Raw genomic sequence first — 27,899 nt, forward strand, 5'->3', positions numbered from 1 at the left:
GAATTTCAAAACCGCCCTTAAAATCCACTTTTGTGTTATCCTTTCAAGTTTATAACGTTTGTTGAGCAACAATTTCTATTTCACTAAACGAAACTTCCATCACTCTGCTCGTCCTGCTACAAAATGGTTCCGGACCAGCAAATCCGGCCTAGACAGGAAAAACTGGACGGGCGGAGAGATTCGAGGATTTGGGATTCCGGACCATGCTTGAGGAAAATAACAAGTTTGCAGTAACCGAGCGGGAGTTCTGTGTGTCGAAATCATTAGTACAAACCGAAATCAGTCAATTGAATTCTGAACTTTAATTTTCCCGGATGCAGCTTCTTTTTTACTCGCTGCCATTTTTGTTGTAAAAATGACAAATTTGGACAAAAGAAGGTCGTGCTCGCTGGCACTGATAAATTTGGACAAAAGGTCTAGTTTACTGGCTGATACGTTTTCAACTTTTCTAGCCTCGCTTATTGCATACCAATTGTTTTGGTATACGGCTCTTAATCTTGCATCGAGTGATTTTAAATTCTGGACCTTCGTGTCGTCTTTAGCTATTGTTTTGGCTGTCTGAGCTGTCCGCACTGCGGACAACTGTCAACTGTTTATTTCTACGGCCAGTAATGGAAAGATCATTCCAAATTTTGGTTGTACTCCTTCCTCCATGAAATGCGTCTAGTGCCACGGGTAAAAGTAGATTCTTGGACACGCTGCGGTTTTTCTTGAAAGGAAGGCTCCATGCATTTCGTTGAAGCCACAACCCCTCTATGAGGAATACATTTTTCCATGAAACGGGGCATACTTCTTTCAGTGTTTAGTTCTACAACCTTTATTGAAGCGATAGATCTTCGACTCTTACACGGTAAATCCACGTGATCCAACATCATACATTAAACATGACACGTGACTGGTAACTCGCATACATTAGTCACGTAACATTCCCCTTCCTTTAGGATGAAAATAAAGAAAGACAATTCCAAACCAAAATCATCTTGCCTAGACTAATAGGATCAATGTTTGATAATCAGTGTTCTAGGTAAAAATCACTCATAGCTTTTCAAATGTCGAGTCCGGTTTCTAGTAACTGAAAAACAAGTGTTCGAAGTCTCTAGTTTCCTAGCGTGAATAGTCCTTAAGGTATGCAGGCTCTTTGAGGGTTCTCTTGGGACGTTGTGAGACAGCAGCAGGTGTGGGTTGCTGTTCCTGGGGTTGCTGGATGGTCTCAAGTGTATCAGGTAGGTTGTTAGTCTCAGCTAGGGTCTTTGTCTGGTCCTTGTTCTGGGTCAATGCCGGTTCCTGGCTGGGAGTTTGTTCTAGAGGCCTCTGTGGGACAGGCTGTTCTCTCAGGTCCACCCTGTTTCGTCGGTAGGTTCCTTTCTCAGACTCGACTTCATAAGATCGTTCATCATATCTTTTGGTCACCGTTGCCTTTTCCCATGCTTTCTGTCCAAGTGTAAATGGCCTCATTCTCACCACAACTCCTTCTTCTAAGGGGGAGAGGTCACGGGTCCCCTTGTTGTAGTACTTGGCTTGTCGCGCTCGTCTCGCCTGGACTTTCTTCTTTATTGCTTCAGTGTGTACAGACTGCGGCATTAGTAGCTCTTTGGTTGCCGGGAGTTGTGTTTTGCAACGTCGACCTAACAACCGCTGGGCAGGACTGGTCCCCATTGATTCCGTGGGTGTGTTACGCAGTGCCAGTGCTTCTTTGGCCTTACGCAGGAGGCGTTTCGCATCTTTGACAGCTGCTTCTGCTTTGCCATTCGTTTGTTGGTGCCCAGGACTCCCCGGTCGGTACTCAAAACCCCATTAGTTTGCAAAGTTGGTAAATTTCTCGCAAGCGAACTGTGGACCATTGTCACTTATCACGATGTCTGGTATTCCTTGTCTCGCGAAATTGCACTTCAGCTTCTTGATGACAGTGCCCGCTTTTGTGTCGGGAAGATGGTCGATTTCCCAGAAGTTTGAGAAATAGTCCACAATAATTAGGTAGTCTTTGCCATCATGGTGTACAAATCTGGACCGATCCTCTCCCACGGGCGCTCTGCGATTTCGTGGCTCATCAAGGATTCCCTCGGTTGTTTTGCCTCATATTTGCTGCATGTCTTGCATTGTGATATGTACTCCTTCAGTTCTCCAGTCATGCCGGGCCAGTACATGCACTCCCTGGCTCTTCTCAGGCAGCCGTTCACGCCTATGTGTGAACTGTGAATGCGTTCTTTCATCTTCATACGCATCAGTTTGGGGATAAGGGGTCGCTCGCCTTTGAAAACGAGATCGTCGTAGACGCTCATCTCATCCCTGAAGTAAAAGTAAGGAGCAAGTACGGCCGGGAGCTACTGCCTCTCTGGCCAGCCAGTCTGGATTACTTCTTTAAGCTCTTGCAAAACTTCATCATCACAGGTGCTGTTCCTCAGCTCCTCGAGTCTCTCGTCAGTCACTGGCAGCAGTTTCACAGCACTCGCACGCTCAAACTCTCCCTGATCACTCTGAGTTGTGGGAAGAAATGCTCTGCTTAGGGTGTCAGACAGGTACATCTCAAGCCCTGGTTTGTAGACGATGGACACGTCATACTTCTACACTTTCAACAGCATCCCTTGGAGTCTCTTGGGTGCACTTCGGAGTGGTTTCTTGGAGATGGCTGCTAGCGGTTTATGGTCGCTCTGGACAGTTACGGGGCGACCATATACGCACTGATCGAATTTCTGAAACGCAAACACTACGGCTAGCATCTCCTTTTCTATCTGTGCATATCGAGTCTCTGGGTCTGTCAGGGCGCAGCTTGCAAACGCTATGGGGTGCCCATTCTGCATGAGGGCGGCCCCAACTCCTTTTTCACTCGCGTCACATTGGACAGTGAGCTCTTCTTCCGGGTTGTAGTATTTCAGCAAGGGTGCCTGTGTCACAAGCTCTTTGACGTTCTCGAATGCTGCGTCATGCTCATGTTGCCACTGCCATAGCCCCTCCTTGCGTGTCAATTGTTGGATGGGCCTTAACACCTCGGCCAGTTGAGGCAGGAGCTTTGCAAAGTAGTTCACAAACCCGCAAAATCGCTTCACAGCTTTGACGTTATCAGGTTTGGGCATGTTGCGCACGGCCTCAATCTTCTCTGGATCAGGTTTGAGCCCATCTCCTCGTGCACTTCTATAAGTCCCATCTGCTGGATCACCTTTGAGCCCATCTGCTGTGACCAGGTGTCCCGTGTAGGGGATCTCTTTGCACAGGAGCTGAAGCTTCTTCTTGTTTAGCTTCACCCCTTTCTCTTTGCACCGCTGTAGGAACTGTTGTAGTTTCGTGTTGTGATCAGCGGTTGCCTCTTCTTCTGTGTCTCCTACTCCGTAGATCACCATGTCGTCATGCACGGTCAGCAGGCCATCAAGCCGATCAAGTGCCTGGTTCAGCCTCTTTTGGAATATCTCACTGGCTACACTGACTCCAAATGGAAGTCGTTTCCACCTGTACCTCCCGCAGGTTGTGTCAAAGGTTGTCAGCTTGCTTGACTCGTCATCTAGTTGCACATGCCAGTAGCCATTTCTGGCGTCAATTTTGGTGAAGACTTTTGCTTGTGAGAGAGCTGGAAGTACGTCATCTATCACGGAGAGTGGGTATCTCGCTCTCTGTAGTGCTTTACTTAGTTGTTGTGGGTCTAGGCAAAGTCTCAAATCCCCTGATTCCTTCGTAGCAATAACAAGGTTGCTAACCCAGTCTGTGGGTTCATCAACAGGCATCAGTACACCAATGTCTGTCAGTCTCTCAAGCTCAGCCTTGAGCCTTGGTTTAATGGCGAATGGCACACGTCGCGAAGGGGCAATGTTAGGCGGCACTGTAGGGTCAACGTGTAGGTGGTGTTGTCCTTCGAGCGTCCTCAGTTCCCCTTCAAACACTTCACTGTATTCCTCGATGATCTCTTGTGCTGTTGGCGCCTTCTTAATTGCTAATTTTGTTGCAGCTACTTTTTCAAAGTTCTCGTGCACTTCTATAAGTCCCATCTGCTGGATCACCTTTGAGCCCAACAATGGAGTCAAATTCTCCTTCACAACAATGAACTCGACTGAGTATTTCTTGCGGTTTCTGGGATTGCGTAAGGTCACGCGACAGGTCCCTTCTGGTTTGAGTTCAGTCTTGTTCGACATCTGCAAGACACGTTTCGTCGGTTGGATATCTTGCTTGTTGACGTATTTGTTTGGTAATACGTTTACTGTTGCGCCACAATCAATATGGAACTTTACAGGCTTCTCGTTGATAAGCATCTGTACGTGGATTTCGCGTTCCGTGACGCTGTTGACAGTTCCTGTGAATTCTGGTTTTGTAGTCACACAATAAAGGAATTCTTCTTCGCTTGTTTCTTCTTCACTTGTTTCGTCTTCGACTTCGACATTGTGTGCCTTTTCTTTTGCTTTACACTGTGCCGCAAAGTGGTTTTTTCTGCTACACGCTCCACACACACGGCCCCAAGCGGAACAGTTTTCTCTGCCTTTGCGATGTTTTCTTCCACAGAACTCGCACGGCTTATCTCTTGCCGGCATCTGTTCCTTATCTGGCTTCCGGTTGGCATGTTTCGGAAACCGGCCTGTTTGCTTAGGATATTTGTGCTCTGGTTTCTTTGGTTTTCTCGATTCAACTTCATGGACCTCATCCGGCTTCGTGGTCTGGTCCATGTTCCTCAGCTGGGTGCTTGAAACTTCATCACTCTTTACAATTTCGATGCATTTTTGTAACGTCAATTTGGTCTGGCGCAATAGGCGCTTGCGTGTATCAGCACCACATATGCCAAGGACAATTCGATCTCGTATTAGCGAATCGTGTAAATAAGTACAGAAATTGCACGATTGTGCAAGTGTTCTCAGTTCTCCTACATACGTATCAATGGATTCACCTTTCTTCTGGTTGCGACTGTTGAACATGTAGCGTTCATAAGTCTCATTGGTTTCTCCAATCGCATACTTGTCAAATTCCTTGATTATCTCCGATAGCTTACGCCGGTTCTCTTCATTCAAATCAAAGCTATTGTATGTCTAGACCGCCTCGGATCCTATCGAGTATAGAAGTAGTGTCACTCTGTACTCTTCTGTTTGCTTTTCCAGCTGTGCTACAATGGTGTAGTTTTCCCATTGCTGCTTGTACACCTTCCAATTCACAGCCTTGTTTTGTCCCGACAGATCCAGGCCTGTGGGCGGCTGTATTCCTTGTAAGATAGGCGGTGACTGCGCGCCCAAGGCTTGCTGTTCACCCGTTGTCGATGGTGGAGGATCTCCAGGCATCCTATACACTTCCAAACGTTGTTACGGTTCGATATCAAACGGTTTTTTCCGATATTTGCACCGCTGCCACCATGTTTAGTTCTACAACCTTCATTCAAACGATAGATCTTCGACTCTTACACGGTAAATCCACGTGATCCAACATCATACATTAACATGACACGTGACTGGTAACTCGCATACATTAGCACGTAACATTCAGCTCCTCAGCATTAATTTTTGTGCTGCGTGTAGGTGACTGTGTCTTGGTTGACAAAGTTTAGTTCACAATTGAATTGATTTATTCTTCTTGGTCCCAGAGGCGACACAGAGTGTCCACTGTAGTTCGTCAGCTAAATCGTTTCTTGGCCCTCTTCTTAACTTCGCCCCAACCCATGCTTACCTGATCTAAATCTCTCTACCGGCCACAACACCAGCTGTTTTTGGGTCGCCCTTGTTTCCTTCCACCCAGTCCGTTCCAATCTAAAGACGTGCGACGCTGCACTCCTAGGTGTTGCTCAAGTTATGCCAACTTCAGCGCGTCCTTTTGATGATAAGATGGATCGTTTCCTGGCCGCTCTGTTGTCATGTATTTTTGTTAGAGATTTTTTCAGGCCACCTGATTCCGAGTATCTGTCGTAAGAATTTGTCGTAAGAATTTTTTGCAAGAATTTGTCTTTAGAATTTGTCTTAAGAATTTGTTGATGAATCTGCTTCACACAGATACTCACTCAACCTGTTTGCTCCCGTGAGTGGAGCATAAGGCTGTCCCTTAACATCTTCCATCCTTCACGGTCTTTCTCTCGCTGTTCCACGATCTTCCACGTCATTTTAGTCAGTCCAGGCCCAGCTTTTTACGCTCAACTTCAACTGTTCGCCTCCACGCAATCTTAAGTCAGCTGCGACTTCTCTTGCCTTCCGGGTTCCAGGTGAGAGTACAGTTAGCTACAATCCTCGTCTTGTTTAGGAATCATAACATCTCCATATGCGGTGTCGCTCATCATGTGTGTTCCCAGTAATTTCAGAGTGTGTACTCAAGGCAAGATAGTATCTTTATTCCTGTGCTCTACCGCTTAACCGTGAGAATGAGAGCGATGCGATCAATATAAGCTAATATAAAAGAATGGCAAACTAAATAACCTGGCTTTTCAGTGTCAACTGTTTAAAACTTTCCGTGATTTTCAACATGCGATTGGTGGGCAGGAGCCAAGCAACTCGGGAAAGAGAACTTGTGCGAGCAGAAACAAATAGCGCTCCCGTTAATGTACACAACATTCAGGTTGGCATAAAAAGCGCTGACTTATGAAATAAATTCTTGGGACGTAGAGACTTGCACAAACATGACGGGACGCACAGGGCTTCTACTGTAAGTACCGCAGAGAAATGGAAGGAAATTTTCCTGTATTCCTTACATACTTTCACTAGGGTTCTTAGTCTTGCGGCCAGTGAAGGCGTCATAATGACATGCCGATGATATTAAATAAAAAATAAACCACAAGGGGCCGATGGAATATGAGGCAAGCTTTAAAATGAAGTCGTGATATTAATATTTCTTTAAAAGTAAATAGTGCGTTCGATCGAGTCATTCCCAATGCTTTCAAAAGATGGCGGACTCTACCGACGCCAATAATCTGGAACAAAACAAGATCATTATATATCGGATCAAGTCTAAACACACGTGAAGAAAGATGTGGGCAGGAAAAAAACGGAAGGAAAAAAAACGTGAGCGGACAAAGCCGGGAATGCCGATAAATCAATCCCGCCGCAATGATGAACGAATTACACAACATGAAACCTTCCTCTGCTTCTCCCCCTAAACCAAGTTCAGATCTACGAACTGAACTTAAAGATACCAAAGTGTCTACGAATGGATGTTGAGCGCGCGGAGCAGACGTAAATGTCTTCTTTACCCAATGAAACCCATCACAATAAACTCTGAGTTTGCATCGAGATGCATGTCCGGGAGTAAAGGAACGTTTGATTAATCAATCTAAAACAGATCTTAAGGAATAAAAACCCTGATGATCTGGAATACTTTTCTGTTATGTTGTTGGCAGTGGGAGCCACGTGCATTATTATCATACTCGGCAATTCAAGTTATTGTGAGGAAAATATCGCACAATTACACAGCCGAGGGCAAAAAAAAAAAAAAAGCGCGTGGAGAAACGTTGTACATTGAGTTAAGATAGATTATCAGTGTTTTAAGTGACCATGCACGGCTACCAATAGCTTGGCCAATGGCCCGTGCACGTAGCGAATCGTAAAAGTCCGTAAGTAACGACCTCCGAAAGAAGTGAGCCCACCCCTATCCCCTGAAAATAGACGAACAAAGGTTCAAAAGTATAAATTTTTTTCCAATCAATAACCTGAATAAAGTACGATAAACTGATGACGATTCACCAAGGGAAGGTACAGCTTATTCCAGGAGGCGCCATGAAGCGCCCTGGTAAAACAAACCCCGCAAAATTTTCATCAAGTATTAAGAAGGTACTAACAGGACCTTTTCTTCAAATTGAAAGTACTAAAATTGACAACTTTGCATCATTTTTAACAGAAACGCATTTAAAGAACGTTTAATCATATTGAAATTAAAAACTCGACCAGAGCAGTTAAATGCTTATAAAGCAGACTAACGTAGCAGTGCATCATGAACGGTAAACATAGTTTAAGTTATCTTACATCACGGTGTACATATAAAGTGCCCACCCATGTGCCAGCAACAAATTTGAACTGGAACGAAGAATTTCAAAACGATTTATAAGAACTCAGTATTTTTTACAAATTACACCCACAACCTTAGAGGAAAACAGCCCTGTCCTCACAGAATTTGAAAAAAAAAACCACCAAGGTGGCATCGAGTTCCGTGTCACCAACACCAAGTAGATAAAGAATCGCCCCTGAACACAGCCTGAAAAGTTTAGTTATTAAGGGCCGATCCGCACTAGCGACAAAGTTGTTTGTTGTTGCAAGCATGGCGCGTCATGTAATATGATCGCGAAAATCGTAGCAATTTTTGATCCGCATTTGCAGTACACACACGTACTGAAGTGAATGACAACTTGATGACAACCGGCTGCTTCATTCAATATCAAGTTGAAAAACGAACGTGATAGCGTGACAGTGACGCTTTGCTTTACGTCGGGCCCGCTAGAGTTTCAACCATGGACAACCACCAATTCACGCAACTAATATCGATTATTCTGGTGTTCTTGCTCTTTAATATTTTTTCATAGCATCACACACTCCAGTTTCAGATAGCATTACTCTTAAGCTGTGTAGATCAGATGAATCGACTACAGAACAGGGCCCTGCTGCTTAAAGAAAACGAAGATCGCGATCGACGGAGGAGAAGACGAATACTTCGTCGACGACATCCATACCACTGGGCTCTTCCTAGGCCTCAAGAATCGTGGTTTGAAATCCACTACAGAGACCCGAATGTTCCTGGAACATTTTTCCGAAGGCAACTTCGACTTGATAAGAGGACATTCGAGTTTTTGCTGAACGAGCTGAGACCACAGCTAACAAGACAAGACACTAGAATGAGAAAATGCATATCCCCGGAGAAAATTCTGGCAACAGGTCCTCACAGACTGGGGCATGGAAGCTCTTACGTTGCTATAGGTCTTAATTTCAATGTCGGGAGATCTACAGTACTGGAGGCAGTGGAAGATGTTGTTGACGCTCTCTTAGAACTGAAGAATTTATATATCAAGTTTCCCGAAACCGAGGAACACATTATAGATGCAAGAGAAAGTTTCCAAATGTGGTCTGCTTTGCCTAATGTTGTTGGTGCTATAGACGGCACCCACGTTAAGATAAAAACCCCAGTAGAAAATGGGCCCGATTACTTTAGTCGATACCAGGATCATGACATTGTTGTACAGGGAATAGTGGATGGAACTATGACGTTTCTTGACGTAGGAGCTGGTTATCCGGGTAGCATGCACGATGCACGAGTGTTGCGAAATAGCAATATTTTTACTCGTGCAGAAAACCGTGAGATTCTTACAGGGCCAACAGTTACAATTGGTGGGAATGACATACGACCCTATTTAGTTGGAGACAGCGCTTACTCTCTATCAAACCGGCTGTTAAAACCCTTTCCTGAAAGGACGAATGATCCCCACGAGATAGAATTTAACAAAGAACTCTCATCTGCCCGTGTCAAAGTGGAGTGTGCGTTCGGTTCAATCAAAAGCCGATGGCGAATACTGCACAAGCGTCTGGACAGCAAAGTTAGCTTTGTCAGCAAGATAGTCATAGCATGTGTGGTACTTCATAATTTCTGTATACGGGCCGGTGATTTCTGGGATGAGCCTCCTAGTGATGATGATGATGATGATGGGAGTGATGATGATAATGATGATTAGTTGGGGATGGAGAACATGTCAGACAAATTCTAATGGACTATGTAAACCGATTGTAAAAGTAAGAATTTACCTGGCCAGTGGTGCTGATATACAGACACTGAAACTAGTAACGTTTCGTTTTTTAAAGCGATTTTTAATTGTATTATGTTTTAAAATGTCACATAAGTCTTACAGTATTGTGTTAAAATATATCAAGAACCCCTTCCCAGTTCAAACATCTTCAGAAGGAAATCATACGATCTCATTTATGACTGTTGCAATTGCTCGGAAAAAATCAGAAAAAATCAAACAAGTTTCATCATAATTATCCCACAAGAGTCCGTTTTAAGGCTTTTTAATGTTTATCAGAACAAAACTTACATGTCAGGCTGAGTTCACTTGTTATCTACTCATGATCTCACGATCAATCCTTGTTTTGAATTTGCTTTGTCATACCAGCAAAAAGCTTCATAAATTCCCCCATGAACTGCACTTGTTGGGTTTGAGCGGCCTCCATTGAGGTCACGATACTATGCATTGTATCCACCATTTTAGCTCCTTGATTTTCCAGGTTCTCCATGGTCTTCTCGAATTTCTTGGCCCTCTTGGTTTCCTCCTCTTCATTGAAACTGTCGTCGAGGGAAGGCTTAGGAGATCTTTTTAATTTTCTCTCTCTTCTTGTCTGCTTTGCAGCCTTTCCTTTTGCTTTTATCGCTTCATCGTCGCCGTCACCTTTTTCCTCGTCACGCTTCTCACTTTGCTACTCTTGGGGCGGCGTGGGGCTTGGGTTTCCCGCCGAAACAACATGCTTAAATGTTACAGAGTCCTTTTTGCCAATAATCTCATTGATTTTGTCAAAATAAGGGCAGCTCTTCCTATTACCTCCTGTCTGCTTTCTGTTCCAGTCTTTAACTTTTTTAAACTGTTCTTTGAAATAGCGGATTTTGCGCTGGATCTGGTTGAGAGACCACGAGGGCCGAAATTTGTTGTTTAAGCGCTCTAATATTTTTATCCAGTATCGTCGACTTTGAGCACTCTCCAGCTCGTTGTTATATTCTCCCCACAAGTCTATGAGGAAACCCTCTTGTGGTTCGGTCCACTTGTCGTAGGACCTTCGGCTTCCTTCGCTTTCTTCTTCTTCGTTTACTGGTACCGGTGGTGAGTCAGATGAGCTCGAAGAATTACCCCAGAAATCTGCAGTATTCTGAGTATTGTAGCCATACTGGACCTGAGATGGAACACTAGACAGCTGACTAGATAAGGGATGGTACAATGGCTTAATAAAACGCCGATTTTCTTCTTCGAAACCCGCTCTGGTAGAGTAGAAATCTTCAGCATAAGGAAAGGGAAAGTTGTCGACTGCCATTTTGCGTGGAATAGGCGCGAAAGCGTAACCTTACCTTTTATTTAATGCTGCACTCCATTGCGTTTATTTGACATTTAGATCTTGTAATGTATACAAAAGTTGTTATTTTAACTTGTTTTGTCGCTAGTGGCGTGCCTCAGAGGCAAGCCGACGGAACCTTTGAAGTTTGCTCGCCACAGCACAATCTTGTCGCGTGACGAAATTACGTCCGCACTGGCGATGTGACTTGTTTGACAAATTCTGTCAATCACTGCGACTAGTAAAAACAGACTTGTCGCTAGTGCGGATCAGCCCTTAGAACGATCGGCTGAAGTGTCGTAATTGATATGCATTCTTTAGAAAAAATGCTTAAAGCTGCCTCTAAGATGGTGCGTTTTTATCCGAGAGTGAGAGCAGCTGAAGGACCGTCTTTCACACCTGTCCCTGCTGATCTAGCGCTGATAAATTCTAACAAGGCACCTCAAATAACGCGCATGGATCAAACTGAACTTGTTTTTATATTGTTTGTTTGCTTTTGCTGGGCGTAAGTTTACTAACGGCCTTTACTGGACAGAAATTACCAACAGTGGATTGCTTAGGTCGTTAGGTTTCTAACGACTTCCGTTCGCGCGTGCGTGTCGATAACCGGCGTGCCGATAACCGCGCGCGTGTCGATAACCGGCGTGGATGGGAAAGTATATCTTCATTCTGAGGTCAAGGGGACAATTGTAACAATAGCACGATAGTAGTTTATTCACCACTTTATATTTACTTTAATATCGTGACAGCATAGTAGTCTTTTAAACGATATGTCACCGCGTTTTCTGCTTTGATCGTAATATTTTTCTGTTTTCATTCAGTTCAACAAATCAGAATTCGTCATTGTGCGATAAAACAGTCCATTTGTCTACCTTGTGTCAAAATTCTTTGGCCCTGAGGACTTAACATTAGTTGCGATAAACTGATATAAGTATTTCTCGGTTAAAGTTCACTAAACTGCCATAAAGTGAAGCAAATTAATATTAAATCAGACGAATAATGCTTTTGCTGGCATGACATTAGACTCTCTTGGTTACGCTGCACCCCTGGGTGTGTCACCTTAAAGTGTAGCCGAAATATGTCATTGCAGGCATGACATTAGACTCTCTTGGTTATACTACACCCCTGGGTGTGTCACCTTAAAGTGTAGCCGAAATATGTTATTGCAGGCATTGCATTAGACTCTCTTGGTTACACTACACTCGTGGGTGTGCCACCTTAAAGTGTAGCTGAATAACGTTATTGCAGGCATGACATTAGACTCTTGGTTAAACTACACTCCTGGGTGTGCCACCTTAAAGTGTAGCCGAAGAATGTTATTTTCAGGCATGACATAAGACTCTCTTGGTTACACTACACTCCTGGGTGTGCCACCTTAAAGTGTAGCCGAATAATGTTATAGCAGGCATGACATCAGATTCTTTTGGTTATACTACACTCCTGGGTGTGCCACCATAAAGTGTAGCTGTAATATGTTATTGCAGGCATGACATAAGACTCCCTTGGTTACACTACACTCGTTGGTGTGCCACCTTAAAGTGTTGCCGAATAATGTTATTACGGGCATGACATTAGACTCTTTTGGATATACTACACTCCTGGGTGTGCCACCTTAAAGTGTAGCCAAATAATGTTATTGCAGTCATGACATTAGACTCTTCTGGTTACACTACACTCCTCCCAGGGTATCCAATCGATGGAATCGATAATCGATGACCAATCGATGGCGAAGATTCGTGTGGTTATCGATTGGTATCGATTATCAATACCAATCGCTAGATAAATTGGTATCGATTTGTATCGGTTGGTTGCAGATTGACGGAACCTGAATTTGTACGCAGTAATTGTAAACACATTTCATTTTAATGCTAACAGGAGAACAACACAGAAATACCTGCATGTAGTGGCCAAAGAGGATCCGCAAGACCGGACCGTAGGTGGCCGAGCTGTCCACGATGGTTCACAACTTTAAACGCGTTTCCCCGTTCTCCCCTCTTCTTGTTTGCAGTTAACACTTCACCGAAGTTCACCTCAAAACGGCAAAGATGATAGCCTTTGACGATGCACTTATATTCAGTAAAGCTTCTACCCGGACGTCTTGCGTAGACATTATGACACGGAAAGGCAATGACGGGCAAGTGGGTAATTCGAGTACACGTGCAACGGGGTATATTCTTTGCGTTGAGAAGACTGGGTCGGAATTTGTTTTACCAATTTCGTCCCCAGGGCTTCCTAAAAATGGCAGATGATCGGACAGATAGCGTGCGTGACGTCTGTACGAGGTTGCTGACCCAATCGATAGCAATCGATGAACGATTTTTGTGTGGTTATCGATTGGTCATCGATTGGCCGATACCAGTCGATACCAATTAACTAATTTTATCGATTGATATCGATTGAGCGATTGAATTTCCGATCATCGGTTTCCATCGATTGGATACCCCGGAACTCCTGGGTGTGCCACCTGCAAGCGTAGCCGAATAATGTTACTGCAGGCATGACATTAGACTCTCTTGGTTACACTACACTCTTGGGTGTGCCACCTTAACGTGTAGCCAAATAATGTTATTGCAGTCATGACATTAGACTCTTTTGATTACACTACACTCCTGGGTGTGCCACTTTCAAGCGTAGCTGAAATATGTTATTGTAGGCATTACATTAGACTTTCTTGGTTACACTACACTCTTGGGTGTGCCACCTTAAAGTGTAGCCGAATAATGATATTGCAGGCATGACATTAGACTCTCTTGGTTACACTACACTCCTAGGTGTGCCACCTTAAAGTGTAGCCAAAGAATGTTATTTGCTGGCACGATATAAGATATTATTTGAGTTATATCTTGTAAATTAGGGAATTAATATTGGAGTGCACGCTTGCGTCAACAGAGGACTGATAGAATTACTCTGGTTAAAATCAGATTTTTTGCAGTGTTCAAATCATTTTATGAAAAGGTCTTCTTCAGATTTTCCAGGGGAAATGCGTGGACAAAAACGTCTTCAATGATGTTGACAATTTGAATCCTGTTAAGCTGGACCTATAAACATAATTAATCGTCTGCCAGTCAGTAACCATGTAGCAAATAGAATACAACGATAGTACACATTAATAAACAACCATCAACTAGCAACAGACCTTATGGTTAGTGATAAGCCAACCATAATATGGGCTCCTGAAAAATATCAATTGTAACTTTTCAGTAAGTGCTTCATTAATTACAAAACATTGTCTATTCTTATAAACCTGGAAAAAGTGGAGAGGTCAAATTTGAAGGATTCCCTAAAAATGGATCGAAATACTTCTGCAAAATTAATACACCTACATCATCATCATCATCTTCATCATTATTGATAAACTGTGGTTGAAACTTATTGACTATTATTTTTCCTGAAAATTCCCATAAAAAGTTAGGACACTCTAAATGAATTATATTTCAACAATCCAAACTAGACTGACCTGACATTGAACTGACAAGAAAATTATCCCTGAAATTTCTAGTTGTCAGCAAACTACTTTGTTTTGAGTCTTGAAAAAGCAATCAGCGCTTGGGTTATGTTGCAAAATTCACTTCGCAGCTAGCCTCGTACACAGACGCTTTTTGAGCTCATCACGCAATATCACAGGGAGGAAGATTGCGTGACGAGCCCAAAAAGTATCTGCGTAGGAGGCTAGAAATCAGCCAGCTTTATTATTTTCCTCATGGGACTAGTCCAAAATATATCAATTTCCAAAATGACTGATATTGTGGTCCATAGTACCATCCTGACGCTTCAATCAAAAGAAAATACCGCTATGCTAGCTGACCCCTGACCCTACTCCAGCAAAATCCACCCAGATCCCTGATGGCAAAAATTAAATTCAAACGGGAAAATAAACTGAGAATGAACTCTCAAAACACAAAGGCAGCGCTAGTCAGACTGGAATGGCCATTGTCATTCAAAGGACTCATTTAAAAATGGAAGTTCTCTTAATTCCCCTCGGGGTAAATCAGCTGAACTCAAGTAACATAATTTGTCCGTAGGCTTACCACCGTTCTTGACCACGTCCTTTTTGAATAGTGAGCAACTTTAATCCAGGCCGTTCAGGAAATTATTCAAGCGACTAAGTTCTTCATCCTTGTTAAGTGCAACATCCTGATATCAGAAACTTGTTAGTTAAAAATCCCAACTGGTGGGAGGCTGACCAGAGAGTGACCAGATGGCTATTTACAAAGGGTGGAGGAGTTGAATCTGAGGCCACCAAACAAATCCATTTAGTGGCAGGGAGGAGGATTTGAACTGAGAACCTCCGGATTACAAATCCAGCGCCCTTACCACTAGGCCACGCCGCCTGCGAATGGCCCGTGTTACGGCCGCCCTTCCCGAAAGAAAAAATCGGGAAGGGGATGCCGCCTCTCTCCGATGTTTTTAAACACAGGCTGGAGTGCAAGTGAAGGAGCACACAAATTATTATGGGTAATCAAATGGTGACTAGTGAAATTAGGAAATAATTTCACCGGCGTTTCGTCAAAATTCTAATAATTTTGCGAGCCTTTAGACAAAGGAAATTACTTGTTTCTCGTCTTGGGGATTCTTTCTTTTTTTGTTTATTGATTTGCCAAAAATTTTTCTTTTGTTTTTGCATCCCAAGTGATGAAACGTTTTCAATCCCAACAGCACGAAATAATTCTGCTGTCATCTGAAGACATAAAGAGCCTCGCCGAAAAAAAACCCCTACTGTTACGAGACAAAACAAAGACAAGCTCTACAATAGGGACATAAGTTACAACTGGAAGTTAGAAAACACCCTGTAATTAAAGCCGTACTTTTATATGCGGTTCGTGTTCCCACGGCGTTTCTCGTTCGTCCAAACTTCCACTCGTGTCTCTTTAACTCAACAGAACCACAGAGAATGTTATTTATGTCTGACAAATATTGGACTAGGCTAAACAAAATCCTGCTCAATTATCTGCCAAACTGAGCCGAACGCTGAGGCAAATAATTGATCGGCGAGACACTGACAAATAAAGATATTTTGCGATAACCGAGTTCAATAGTTATTTTATGACTCGATCTTCAAGTTTGTTTTCATATTTAAACCACTCTAGCTCTTTCAGCTCAAGGAAGCAATGTGCCACTTTTCACACGAAAGCGTGCTTACAATAGGCCGATTCCGATATATTAAAATTCTAACTTGACTCCGAGGCTTAGGGAAATAAAACAAAAGAAATTAATTATTCATCCCTCATCCTCGATGCGATTTGTTTTGTTTTATTCCCCTAAGCCTCGGAGCCAAGTTAGAATTTTAATATATCTGAAATGACCTATTACGCATGAGCAGAATATGATTTGCAGCAAGACACATTTACACGGTACTACGCATGAGCAGGCCATTATTTGTAGGCGGTTAATTGCAGGTCACGTGATGGGCTCTCGGCAAGTGAAAGGGAAGGAAAAAAAATGCATCGAATGATAATATGTTCGTAAAGACCTAAACCTACATGGGTGTGGCACTGCTCAGATTATGATATTGAGCACTCGTTTGATTACAAACCATTACAAACCGTATTGCACTTATCGAATGTCCTGCAAATAAGCCTTAGTTTTTATGGGCAAGTGAAAGGTAATTATCAACGTGAAATTAACCGTAATTATCTCGTATACCCTATTAATTTAGTTTAAACTGCTCAGTGAAGCGATGATTGTCAAATCACCGCTTCACTTAGAGAGGAAACATTTGATAGGTTGTACAGCCAGCCAAACAGATTACGTTTTGCATAGCGGGCTAAAATTTTGCGCGTTCCGAGGGCATATTTTCCAAACAAAATTCTGCACGCGTGAGACATAACTATTTCGTTATAATAGGAAAGCCTGGGAAATATTTAAAACAAAAAAGTATAGATTTGCTCTTCCGTCAGCTTAAGTTTATTTCCTTTTGTTTTATTTCCCTGTGCCTCGGCGAGAAGTGGAAACTTGTCTCATTGGCCGTTACTACTTTGCCCGGAGTTTTAACGACACGAGAGATCATTGCAGTTATGGACGCAGCCTTGGCAGTTACGAAAATGAAGCCTGAAAAGAATTCATACTTGATTTTTCATGTTCACTTGCATGTCTGTACCAAGAACTGATTCTCTTTTTCAGGCTTCACTTTCATAACTGGCCAAGCAACTTACTTAACTACGACGATCTGTCAGGTCTCAAAATCTTTATCCTGCTGTTAAAATATATAATGTGTTTTATTATATCTCTCAGTTACTACGCGCGCCGTGATTGGTTAATTACCGCTAAAATTTAAAGCTGTTTCTGTTGCTAAAATGCTTCGTGATTTATCGCCAAGTGTTCTTAACTTTTATAGCAAGGGTGGAAGTTTAAACCTTTCTTTTACATTAAGTTATGTATTAAAACGTGCTAACGACTTAACAGCGATTTCAAATTGACTCGTTTTGCTTTCGAATTTGAAGCCGTTCCGCGTGAACAGACATCGTTCCCGAACGCGTCAGACAAAGAGGAGGGATATAATAAACATCTTATTTACCTCGTCCTCTCGGTCCGTACTGTAAGTTACGGATCCTCATGTTTTCCTCGTCGATTTATGGCCTGCGCGCTTCGCGCTTGGGCCATGAATCGAAGGGGAAAAAACTCGGTCCGTAACTTACAGTACGGACCGAGGAGAAGAGATAGTTGAGAGGTATATATATTCAGTGGCTTTGCCGCATTGTTTGCAATTCATAGCCCTTTACAGCTACTCATTTGTTTCGATATGAGTTATGGCCTACAGACCCTAAATAATTGTACATGTAAGTAGTCACGACTTTCGCTGTCTTTCAGAGTGCAGAGAAGGCGCTTAAGGCCGCCCAATACGCGGAAGATGCGTTCAAAACGAATGTTCACAATCTTATGCGCAACGCCTCACGGCTTGGAGACTCCGAACTCACGAGACTCGCGAACCAGCTGGAGCATCAAGTGGTGGATTCAACACGCATGCGCTATCCGGACCAAGTTAGCTATCCCCAGATTCCCAATGATGTATACTCGGTGGAGATGGCTCACGAAGCCCTGGAACTAGCCAGGTCTATCCTGGAGAGAGTCCGCTGTGCAATAACAAAATAATAGTACTGTTCTCATAGAGAGCCGGGGTGTTTGCCATTTGTCAGGATAAACCAGTTGGGATGACCGTTGAATTATGGTAAGGGTTTGTTCAAAATCAAAGATCCAACCAAACGGGATGGCGGATACCATTTGCAATTCGATTTGCCGTTATTGTTTTCGGTTGTTGAGAGACTGGAAACTGGAAAATGAAGCAAACGTGAAGAAAATTTCCGCCGATCCTTTCCGAACGGAAAAAGAGGACTACCTCCTGGAGGTAGACGACAATTTCCGAACAGATTTCTTACTGATCCATTAGACTTTCAAGTGATATTTCCGGATGGTTGGTTAATTGGTAAGCACCCCGATCTCGAGAATAGTTTTTAGTAAGTCTCTGTAAAAAAAAATTCAAGGTTGTTGACTTTGATAGAGATTCTTTGTCTTGGATCAAAACGCGTCGCGTAAAATTGAAACGTAAGAACGTGCGGAAAGGAAGATTTTACTGCCGCATTGTGTACGGAACGGCAGGTGTTAGTTTTCTTGTTGACCTTGTTTTTCCAATCGATCGCAGGTTTCAATTAGCGCACAAGTTAATAGTTTTTTTCTTGTTGACCTTGTTTTTCCAATCGATCGCAGGTTTCAATTAGCGCACAAGTTAATATTTTTTTCTCGTTGACCTTGTTTTTCCAATCGATCGCAGGTTTTAATTAGCGCACAAGTTAATATTTATTTCTTTTTGACCTTATTTTTCCAATCGATCGCAGGTTTTAATTAGCGCGCTTTCGCGGTCTCAATCAGGAAAGCCAGAGACTCAATGGTGATCTGTTGAATGTGGGCAAATAGATGTGACATCTTTTTTCCTCAAGGGAAACTTGTTAATGCTACAGAAATAATTACTTTGAGTTCATATTAATGATTTACTAGTTTTCAAATACGGAACGCCAGCTCTTGGTGATAGTAAGAAGTTCTAGGCAATAACATATGTTTCTGAGATCTCTATCACAGCCTGTTTAGATACAAAACACGTTGGGCGTTATTTGGTTGTTATCATCTTACCAGCAATAACGTACAATTACGAAACTATGTAACCCTTTTTAATGATGATTTGTCAAGTTTTATGCCTTTTAGATTCTAACGAGATTTTAATAGAGAAGTAATTTTATGTAAACTGATTTCACTTCTAGTGCACTTTGAGAATAAAATAAAGTGTTTTTAGAACTGATGAGTGTAATGACTGAACAGCGAGGTAAATATTGATGCAGGCTAACTAGAACACACCCGAGAGGTTGCCACTGAGCTTTATTGCGAGGGTTAAATCTAATATCAGCCATTGCTGTCCAAATTGCTAGATCCTTTGCATAATCTTTTTGTCACACCATTGGCAGCATTCATACTCGTCTAGTGTCAGTAGGACGATTACTGCTAATCTTCTTTACATGTCCACTAACTTTGATGGTGAGTAAGGTGGCTCTATCGTTTGAAGCTGTACAAAGTAAGTTGATATCTCTGCCTGGGAACTTGGCAATCATTAACGACCCGTTAACTGGTTGCAAAACCTGTGCATGCCAGAAATTACAATGAGATAATTATTGCTTAAGATAATGTGCCTGTTACAGTCTAGTATGCAGCCTATTTTAGACCCATCTACCGTCACAATTTACAGATGTGAAAAATGCGACCCTAACTTGATCATTTGGGTTTAATAAATCTTCCTTGTTTTTAACTAGATCGTGGGATTCGGGAGGGTGTATCATTTTATAATGGAAAGAACTTATAGAGGCCGGAGTCAAGGGGATTAAAAGTTACCCTAAAACGAATCTCTTTCAATTTTCAAGGGGACAGTCGTGTTGGAATGTGCCGCGTCATTTTAGTAACTCAATTTAAAATGGAACGCCTTAATCTTCAATCTAGTCGTGAAAATGTTACTGGCCCATCCAGAGGCACATTCTTAGTAGCCATTAGAAGGAAGTAGCCCTCCCCCCGGGACAGAGTGATCTCCAGCCCAGTAGTCATTATTAACTAAAACTACAAATGTGTCACAACCAGGTTCGTAGAGCCTTGAAAGCATTAGATCTGTATAGCGGGAGATGCTACCCAAGCACATGCTCTCCTGTCGTCTTCAGTAGTATCAGGTCATCATTCACCAACCAACCCGTCTTAAAGAGAAACCTGAGAAACTGATGAAGACAACAACAATGCATAGTTAAAGGCCTTTAGTCCCCGGGGGGTACTCCCTTATATGACCCATATAGGTATGTGCGGCCCCAAAGGGTATGGTATTTTAGCCGTTTTGGTCGTACAGTTTCGTCACAAAAAGGTATGGGTCTTACACTCCAGTCTTGAATTAGGTAGGTAATTAGGTCTGAACTAGGGAACTAATCATAAGGCAGGTCTGAAAAGGGGTAGATTTAAGGTTTAGGTCTTAAATAGGGTATCGAAACTTTTGGTTAGGTCATAAATAGGGCAGAGAAAATCGGAGATTTTGGTCTTAAAATGGCCTAGGGTTTTGCGAAGCGGTGCGCACACCCCACCTAATTTTTCTGGGATTACTTACCCCGGGTCTTTAGCCAATGTTCTCTTCTTTGTGGGAGACCTTATTCAAGTTAGCTTGTCTCTTGTGTGTCCTCAGAAATGAATTAGTGCAGGAAATCGTATGAATTCGACTGCAATTAGGGATTTACACTACAAGTGATATTGGAAAATTCTCTCAAACTGCAGGAGCCTTTATTCGAGTGAAGTTTCAAAGAATTTTTAAATATCACGAGTAGTGTAAAACCTTAATTGCTGGAGCTTTCATACGATTGTTCATATATCAAACGAACCTCAATTAATGACAGAGTAAGTATGAACACGCCCACATTAATTTGCACCGAGTGCAGTGGTAATGTTCTCAGTCATGTACCAGGTACCGGTTGTGAATGATGTAATTGTAAGCTTGAATACCGTCAGGAGTAATTGGGTCAATAGGCTTCTTTTGAGATGTTAGACTCAACTTGACAAGCTTAAGGTTACAGTATACCTTCAGGGGTGTCTCGCGCGCAGGCGATGTAGCGCGTGCAGTTTAAGCTGTAGATACCTAAACCCCTATATCAAATTAAAGCTTATGGAGCTGGCTATCAAACTATACCAAGAATTTTGAAAGAGAATGAATTGTCGAAATTTTCACGACCACTAAATGCGAGCGCCCGAATCACCTTTCGAAAGCTACAAGTCAAAGCGAATTTCGTTTTACGCCAATTTAATTTTTTCCTCGGTTTCAGGGCCTAAAGCGCTTAAAAAACGTGTCTGCGTTTTGGCATATTCAATTGCAGTAAAAAGTTACAGAACATTTTCGAAATAGAATTTAAAAAATGTGGAGTGATCGTACAAAAATCGCTCTCGAAGAAAAAGTATTTCGAAATTAACAATTCCCAGACATGCTTTTGTAGTTTATATGTTAAACTAGCCACTGTCCAAATTTAAGAGCAATTGAACAAATTCCCTTTGAGTTATAACTCTTTAAAGTGTCTGCTTCAAGTGAAAAAATTTATTCAAGAAAACAGCGCTAAGAAAAATTTTCTGCTTCGCAAACAAACTCCGCCCACAAACGCCTTCAACTGGGTTCTCAGGTAACTAAGCCAATCAGTGCAGGGAAAGTTTACTACCGTTAACCTCCTGGTGAAATTTACGCGCGAATCTCCAAAAAACTCTTGTGTTTCGCAATGCGCTCAAGGAACCGAAAGCAGAGAGAGGATTTTTCTTTAGCTCGGTTTTTCTTGAAGCTGGTCTGGCAAAATGGGGAAGACTAAAAAGGATACGAACGCTAGAGTGGCTGAGCGAAGGAAACAAACAAAAGAAAGCGCGGAGAGCAACTGTGTGTGGGCAACTGTGCATGAATAATATTTCAAATGGTCTCAATGAGTCCGACGATTCATCGATATCGGACTCATCAGAAGAGTCTCTGTCAGCATCCCTGTTACTGCTGTCAAGTTCCGAAATGTTTACAGAACCTTTCTTTTCTCTTACCACGAATATTTGCCCGCCTTATACGATAACTGTAGCTTCATCCGCGTGGCGAACTTTCGCTTCTTCACTCATTGATGTATTTTCATTCGTTCTTCGCTGTTTTCGCTTTTTCGAACTGGTCCATGGTTTAAACGTGGCCTATGTTTACTTATAACTTAATAGAGACACGCCTAATACCAAAAATGCTGGGTAGTCAGAACAACAATGCTGATCAACTGAGTAGTCAATTCGTGACATCCATACAGGTAATTCCCGCGAAAATCGTCTCGGTTGATTGCATACGCACCATAGGGCTGTCAATCAAGAGGTAAACTTTTACTTCCGGTGAAAACGTAAAACCGCCATTTCTCCGCCAATATTTAGCCTTTTTCAAATTTTTTTTTCAGAAGTTAGAGATTATTCTTCGACCACTATTTTGACCCAAAAATCCAAATTTGAAGAAAATTGCTGACCCGAAGGTATACTGTAACCTTAAGGAGATGAACAACAGAGATTCGACAGAGATGAATAAAAATGCTTTTCAATTTCCTTCGCTTGTGTCCTCCAGGCCCCGCTAACAAGCTGAATTTCAACTTATCAAAAGGTGCCCATTTTTTTTGTACATGGCATAGGGTGCCTGATGCCAGGAATATTGTTGATGCGACGTCATTCATAACCATAACTTTGAAGTTGAACCTCAAAATAACGAAAGATAGTTCAAGAAGACTGGGTACGAGCTATAGGTGATGGCAAATAACTGAAAAGACAAATCTAAGTCAGTGATTTGACTTTATTCGAGTGATTCCTCTGGTTGCTCGAGATTACCGAGTTCCAGATAAGAGAGGTTCAACTGTACACTCATCAGTAACAGACCTGAAAGTGAAGAATGATCATCGCAGTTAATTTTCCAATTTAAGCAATTGCAAAGAAGAAGCCTGAAAAAATCAGGGCTTCAACGGGATTCGAACCCGTGACCTCCGGCGATACCGGTGCGATGCTCTACCAACTGAGCTATGAAGCCACACATTGGGAGCGAGGTCAATTAATTGAGTTCATCTCCTCCCGTGAGGAAGATCATTCTTTACTTTCATCTACAACCGCAGTTCATATATGAATTATTTCATATAAACTTCACATCATTTCACTCCTCACGGGAAGATATGAACTCAATTAATTGACCTCGCTCCCAATGTGTGGCTTCATAGCTCAGTTGGTAGAGCATCGCACCGATATCGCCGGAGGTCACGGGTTCGAATCCCGTTGAAGCCCTGATTTTCTCAGGCTTCTTCTTTCCAATTGCTTAAATTGGAAAATTAACTGCGATGATCATTCTTCACTTTCATCTACAATCGCAGTTCATATATGAATTATTTCACGTAAACTTCACATCAGTTACAGACCTGTTATTCATACCTGATGAATTGTTTTTTCCCTACCCGGTTAATTAATCTTTCTTGGTCCTGGTGAATTCTAAAATACTCCTCGGTCAGTTTTACTTAAAGGATCCTAACCAGCCTCCGTCACTTTCGAAGCCATCTAACTTATTGCCCTTGCATGGTGAAGCGAAATCTTATTGCTTTACTGAAGTTTTGTTCCTGAAAGTCTGTTTAATTATCTTTAGAAGTTTCGCAGTGATTTCCTTCGTTTCGACATGCTTCCACAGGATTCCACTGTGTCCCAAGTATTGCCTTCATATATCATTTTAGGATATCCCCCATACCTTGTATACATCATTCAAAGTATTCTGCAACGTTTACTTCTAACACGGTGGTGCTGTTTTAGCTCCACAACTCCTGAAGGATTGTTGCTCTACGAGAACGGTAGTAGCTCAACTGACGCCCGCTCAACTGTAACCATGTTTTCAAGAGGATTTGAGACTTCAACATGGGCTGATTTCAGCTTTTTGTCGAATGTTTGAAGCTTAATGATGAAACTCCTTGGCCTGTTCTAAGTCACCTAACTTTTGGTAAACAGGACCCAAGTTACTGTAAATAGTTGCAACTTCGACATGCTCTGGTCCGAGCTTCTTCAGTTTAATATTTAGAGCACGATGATGAAACTCCTTGGCCTGTTCAAAGTCGTCTAACTTTTGGTAAAAAGAACCCAAGTTATCGTAGATAGTGGCAACTTCGACATGCTCTGGTCCGAACTTCTTCAGTTTAATATTTAGAGCACGATGGTGATACTCCTTGGCCTGTTCAAAATCGTCTAACTTTTGGTAAAAAGAACCCAGCTCATCGTAGATAGTTGCAACTTCGACATGCTCTGGTCCGAGCTTCTTCAGCTTAATATTTAGAGCACGATGATGACACTCCTTGGCCTGTTCTAAGTCGTCTAACGTTTGGTAAACAGAACCCAAGTAACCGTAAATAGTTGCAACTTCGACATGCTCTGGTCCGAGCTTCTTCAGTTTAATATTTAGAGCCTGATGATGAAAATCCTTGGCCCGTTCACAGTCGCCTAACTTGTGGTAAACAAAACCTAAGTTACCGTAAATAGTTGCAACTTTGCCATGCTCTGGTCCGAGCTTCTTCAGTTTGATATTTAGAGCACGATGATGAAACTCCTTACTCTGTTGAAAGTCGCCTAACTTGAGGCAAACAGAACCCAAGTTACTGTAAATAGTTGCAACTTCGACATGCTCTGGTCCGAGCTTCTTCAGGCTAATATTTAGAGCAAGATGATGAAACTTCTTGGCCTGTTCAAAGTCGTTTAACCTTTGGTAAACAGAACCCAGCTTATCGTAGATAGTTGCAACTTCGACATGCTCTGGTCCGAGCTTCTTCAGTTTAATATTTAGAGCACGATGATGAAACTCCTTGGCCTGTTCAAAGTCGTCTAACTTTTGGTAAACAGAACCCAAGTTACTGTAAATAGTTGCAACTTCGACATGCTCTGGTCCGAGTTTCTTCAGCTTAATATTTAGAGCACGATGATGATACTCCTTGGCCTGTTCAAAGTCGTCTAACTTTTGGTAAACAGAACCCAAGTTACTGTAAATAGTTGCAACTTCGACATGCTCTGGTCCGAGCTTCTTCAGTTTAATATTTAGAGCACGATGATGATACTCCTTGGCCTGGTCAAAGTCGTCTAACTTTTGGTAAGCAGAACCCAAGTGAATGCAAGTTGTTGCAACAGCGACATCGTCAGGCCCGTTCACTTCTAGAAAAATCTGTAAAGAATATTCATAGTATTTTCTTGCCGAATTAAAGTCGCAATGATGCTCACAAGTTTGGCCGAGCTTTAACATTTCAGTTCCAGTTTTAATGATGCGAGGAATGTTTTCTTTCGAAATAAGATTTTCAATTTTCATAATCAAGCATTTTAAATGCGGAGCAACACGTTTGGTTTGTGCAACAGTATCAATGTCTAACCACTGATTCTCTGGTAATGAATCGTCTATGAATTGGCCGAAAGCTGTAATTGCCCTACTCACGGCTTCGTGGTGCACGTTCTTAGGATATTCCTTCATTAAAGACTGAATAACTTCACGCACAACCTGATGCAGGCCAATGTAGATGTCACCATCCTCCTCTTCAAGTAAAATCAGGGAACATCTTTGGAGCCTCATGATGATCATCTCTTTATCTTGAATTTCTTTATCTACAGTGAGAATGTAATTAATCACGATGTCTTGACTAAGTAGGTCCGGTGCGCACAAGGAAAGAAACCTAAACGTGTAATTGATGACTTTGTCGGATTGCACAATTTCGTTAACGGCTAATGCTGTTGCTGCTGTCATGGATTTTGGGTAGCTTGGATTGGTCTCAGAAAGAGTGATCTCAGTGGTTGAACGCTGCCCCTTTCCTACTTTCTCTAGGTATTCGTTCCAGCCAAAATGTGAGGTTTTACTCTGTCGAAGTTGCTTAACATAGGTAGCGGCGCTTGCTAGTGCAAGAGGTTGGTAGTCTAATGCTTCGGCAACCTTTCTTTCCATATCGCTGTCAGCGATGCCTGAAAGATTGGCTAATAAGGAACTGGCATCGTCCGACTTCATACCCTTTTTCACAGAGATGTGACCAATGAACGAGCTTGGTAATGGGATCGACGCAGTGTCCTGTGTCGTTATGAGCAGTTGTCCTCTTGCCCACTGCTCGTTTCCGGGTCCTGGCAAATGAATAAGCACTTGAGAAATGCTTTTGACATTATCAGCTACCAGTAGCCATGACGAGTAAGAGGTAACTTTTGTGCTTATCAGCATCTTCAGATGGATAATCTTCTCGTCTGCTTTCAAACCCTTGGATTGAAAGATGTTTGTGACTGCATATTCCGGACACTTCAAATGACGAGCAAACGAGAAATACGATTCCACTAGTGTGTCTAGGCTTTCAGCATTTAAAGTCATCACAAAAGCATTAGCGTTGGGATCTTTTTGGGCATGGTCGAAAAATTGCTTTGCAACGAGCCCGGCCAGCTGAGATTTACCACTTCCAGGATTCCCAGAGATGTACAGGTGACTTAGGGTTTTTTCAGCAGCCTGCTTAAGCTCTTTGAGCTGTTGTGTAATTTCACCCACCTCACTGTTTCGGGCTGCGATGTCGTGTGAAGGTTTCGGGGGAAGAATGCAAAATGAGGGAGTATCATTTTGTAATTGATGCTCAAGGACTTGTAGTTGCTCTTGTCTTTGCTGCAGCTGATCAACAAGGTCCTGTCGTTGTACGTCTTTAATATGTAGCTGATCCACAAGAATCTGTCGCTGGTCTTCATTTTCCTCGAGTTGATCATCTAAGCTCTTTCGTTGTTCTTTATTTTTCTTTAGCTGATCTTCAAGGCCCTGTTGATGTTCTTCCTTTTGGAGTAGTTGATCTTCAAGGCTCTTTTGTTGTTGTTTCCTTTCTTGTAACTGATCTGCAAGTCTTTGCTGTTTTTCTTCCTTCTCTTGTAGCTGGTGTGAAAGGCTTTTTCGTTGCTCTTCGGTTTCCTTTAGCTGATCTTTAAGGCCCTGTTGTTGTTTTTCTTTTTCCTGTAGTTCTTTGTTTAGGTCCTGAACTTTGTTTAAGATATCTGTTAACTCCTCTGTGGGAAATGTTTGTCTGGTTTGCGAGGTCTTGAATTTGCACAGTGGAAAGACCGAGTCCTTGAAATGCAGCACGAACTTTGCGCATAGCATTTTGAAAGTCTCCGTCTGAGAGCTGGCCTCGTGACATACGAGCAAATTCTTCATTCCGAAATCTTCTGAGATCATCCACACTTGATTGCACAGCAGGATTCAGGGTGTGGCCAATACAATCAGAGAAAAGAATAGCGTAAAAAAGCATGGTACAATCCCATTCAGATCTATTTCCGTTGGTCATGGTTTTCAAGAGATGCGCATTTCGTCTTTGGTTTCTCGGGGACTCCCTGTTGTAAAAGTCCATTCCATTCCGCGGCTCGTCTTTCCATTCTCCCATTGTTGCTGTGTAACGGTTGTCCCATTCTTGCTTGAAGATTGATCGGAGACCCTCAGGTAGAATATCAGTGGCAACATAACAAATCCTATAGTAGTTCAGTTGCTCTGTAGTGTATTCTGTTGCAGTGGCCATATTTTTTAGTCATTTGGAGTCGGAACCCTTAGTAAAAGTGAAACTCTTCATTAATGAACCTTAAACAGCTTAAAAAATTGCAAACAAACTTCTGAGAAACTTGTGTTTATGACCGAGTAGCCATCAATATAAATCATGATTATGTCCTGATCTGTATCAAATATCCCTCCCTCGCCTAAGGGACCGTTCATTTTTTATGACGGAGGGGGGGCTGGTGGGATTTGGGAAGCACCATTTAAAAATCGCATAACCCCCCTCAGCTTACCAATTTTTTCACATGGCCCCCCTTATAGCGGTCATTTCTTGGGATGGCCCCCCCCCCAAAAAAAAAATTGAACAAAAAATATTTAGATTTCAACTTTTTTAA

General features: G+C 42.4%; 3 protein-coding genes and 1 pseudogene across 5 annotated transcripts in view; 3 read left to right on the plus strand and 1 right to left on the minus strand.

The window, feature by feature from the left end:
- The window catches only part of LOC145486802 (sacsin-like), a 47,734-nt gene extending 28,490 nt beyond the window's left edge, over window positions 1-19,244 (plus strand). For 2 of the 3 annotated variants that reach the window (XM_081465516.1, XM_081465515.1), the window contains one exon: window positions 17,769-19,244. In XM_081465516.1, the coding sequence (XP_081321642.1) occupies window positions 17,769-18,050 (282 nt within the window). In that variant the 3' untranslated portion in view covers window positions 18,051-19,244. Of the gene's footprint in view, window positions 1-12,836; window positions 13,713-17,768 lie in introns of those variants that run through there. The other variant, XM_081465517.1, reaches the window with a different exon arrangement.
- The window catches only part of LOC145486813 (stAR-related lipid transfer protein 3-like), a 190,717-nt gene that overhangs the window by 53,689 nt on the left and 109,129 nt on the right, over window positions 1-27,899 (plus strand). The window lies entirely within an intron of this gene.
- LOC145486815 (uncharacterized) lies at window positions 7,539-10,331 on the plus strand. The gene has a single exon (XM_081465537.1). The coding sequence runs from the start codon at window positions 8,510-8,512 to the stop codon at window positions 9,596-9,598; it is 1,089 nt and encodes a 362-aa protein (XP_081321663.1). The 5' UTR covers window positions 7,539-8,509; the 3' UTR covers window positions 9,599-10,331.
- LOC145486807 (uncharacterized) lies at window positions 23,240-27,679 on the minus strand (annotated as a pseudogene).

The sequence above is a fragment of the Orbicella franksi genome, chromosome 5 (assembly GCF_964199315.1).
Source record: "Orbicella franksi chromosome 5, jaOrbFran1.1, whole genome shotgun sequence".
Lineage (NCBI taxonomy): Eukaryota > Metazoa > Cnidaria > Anthozoa > Scleractinia > Merulinidae > Orbicella > Orbicella franksi.

Coding starts and splice junctions, on each gene's coding strand:
- LOC145486815 (XM_081465537.1), top strand. CDS start 8,510: ATGAATCGACTACAGAACAGGGCCCTGCTGCTTAAAGAAAACGAAGAT.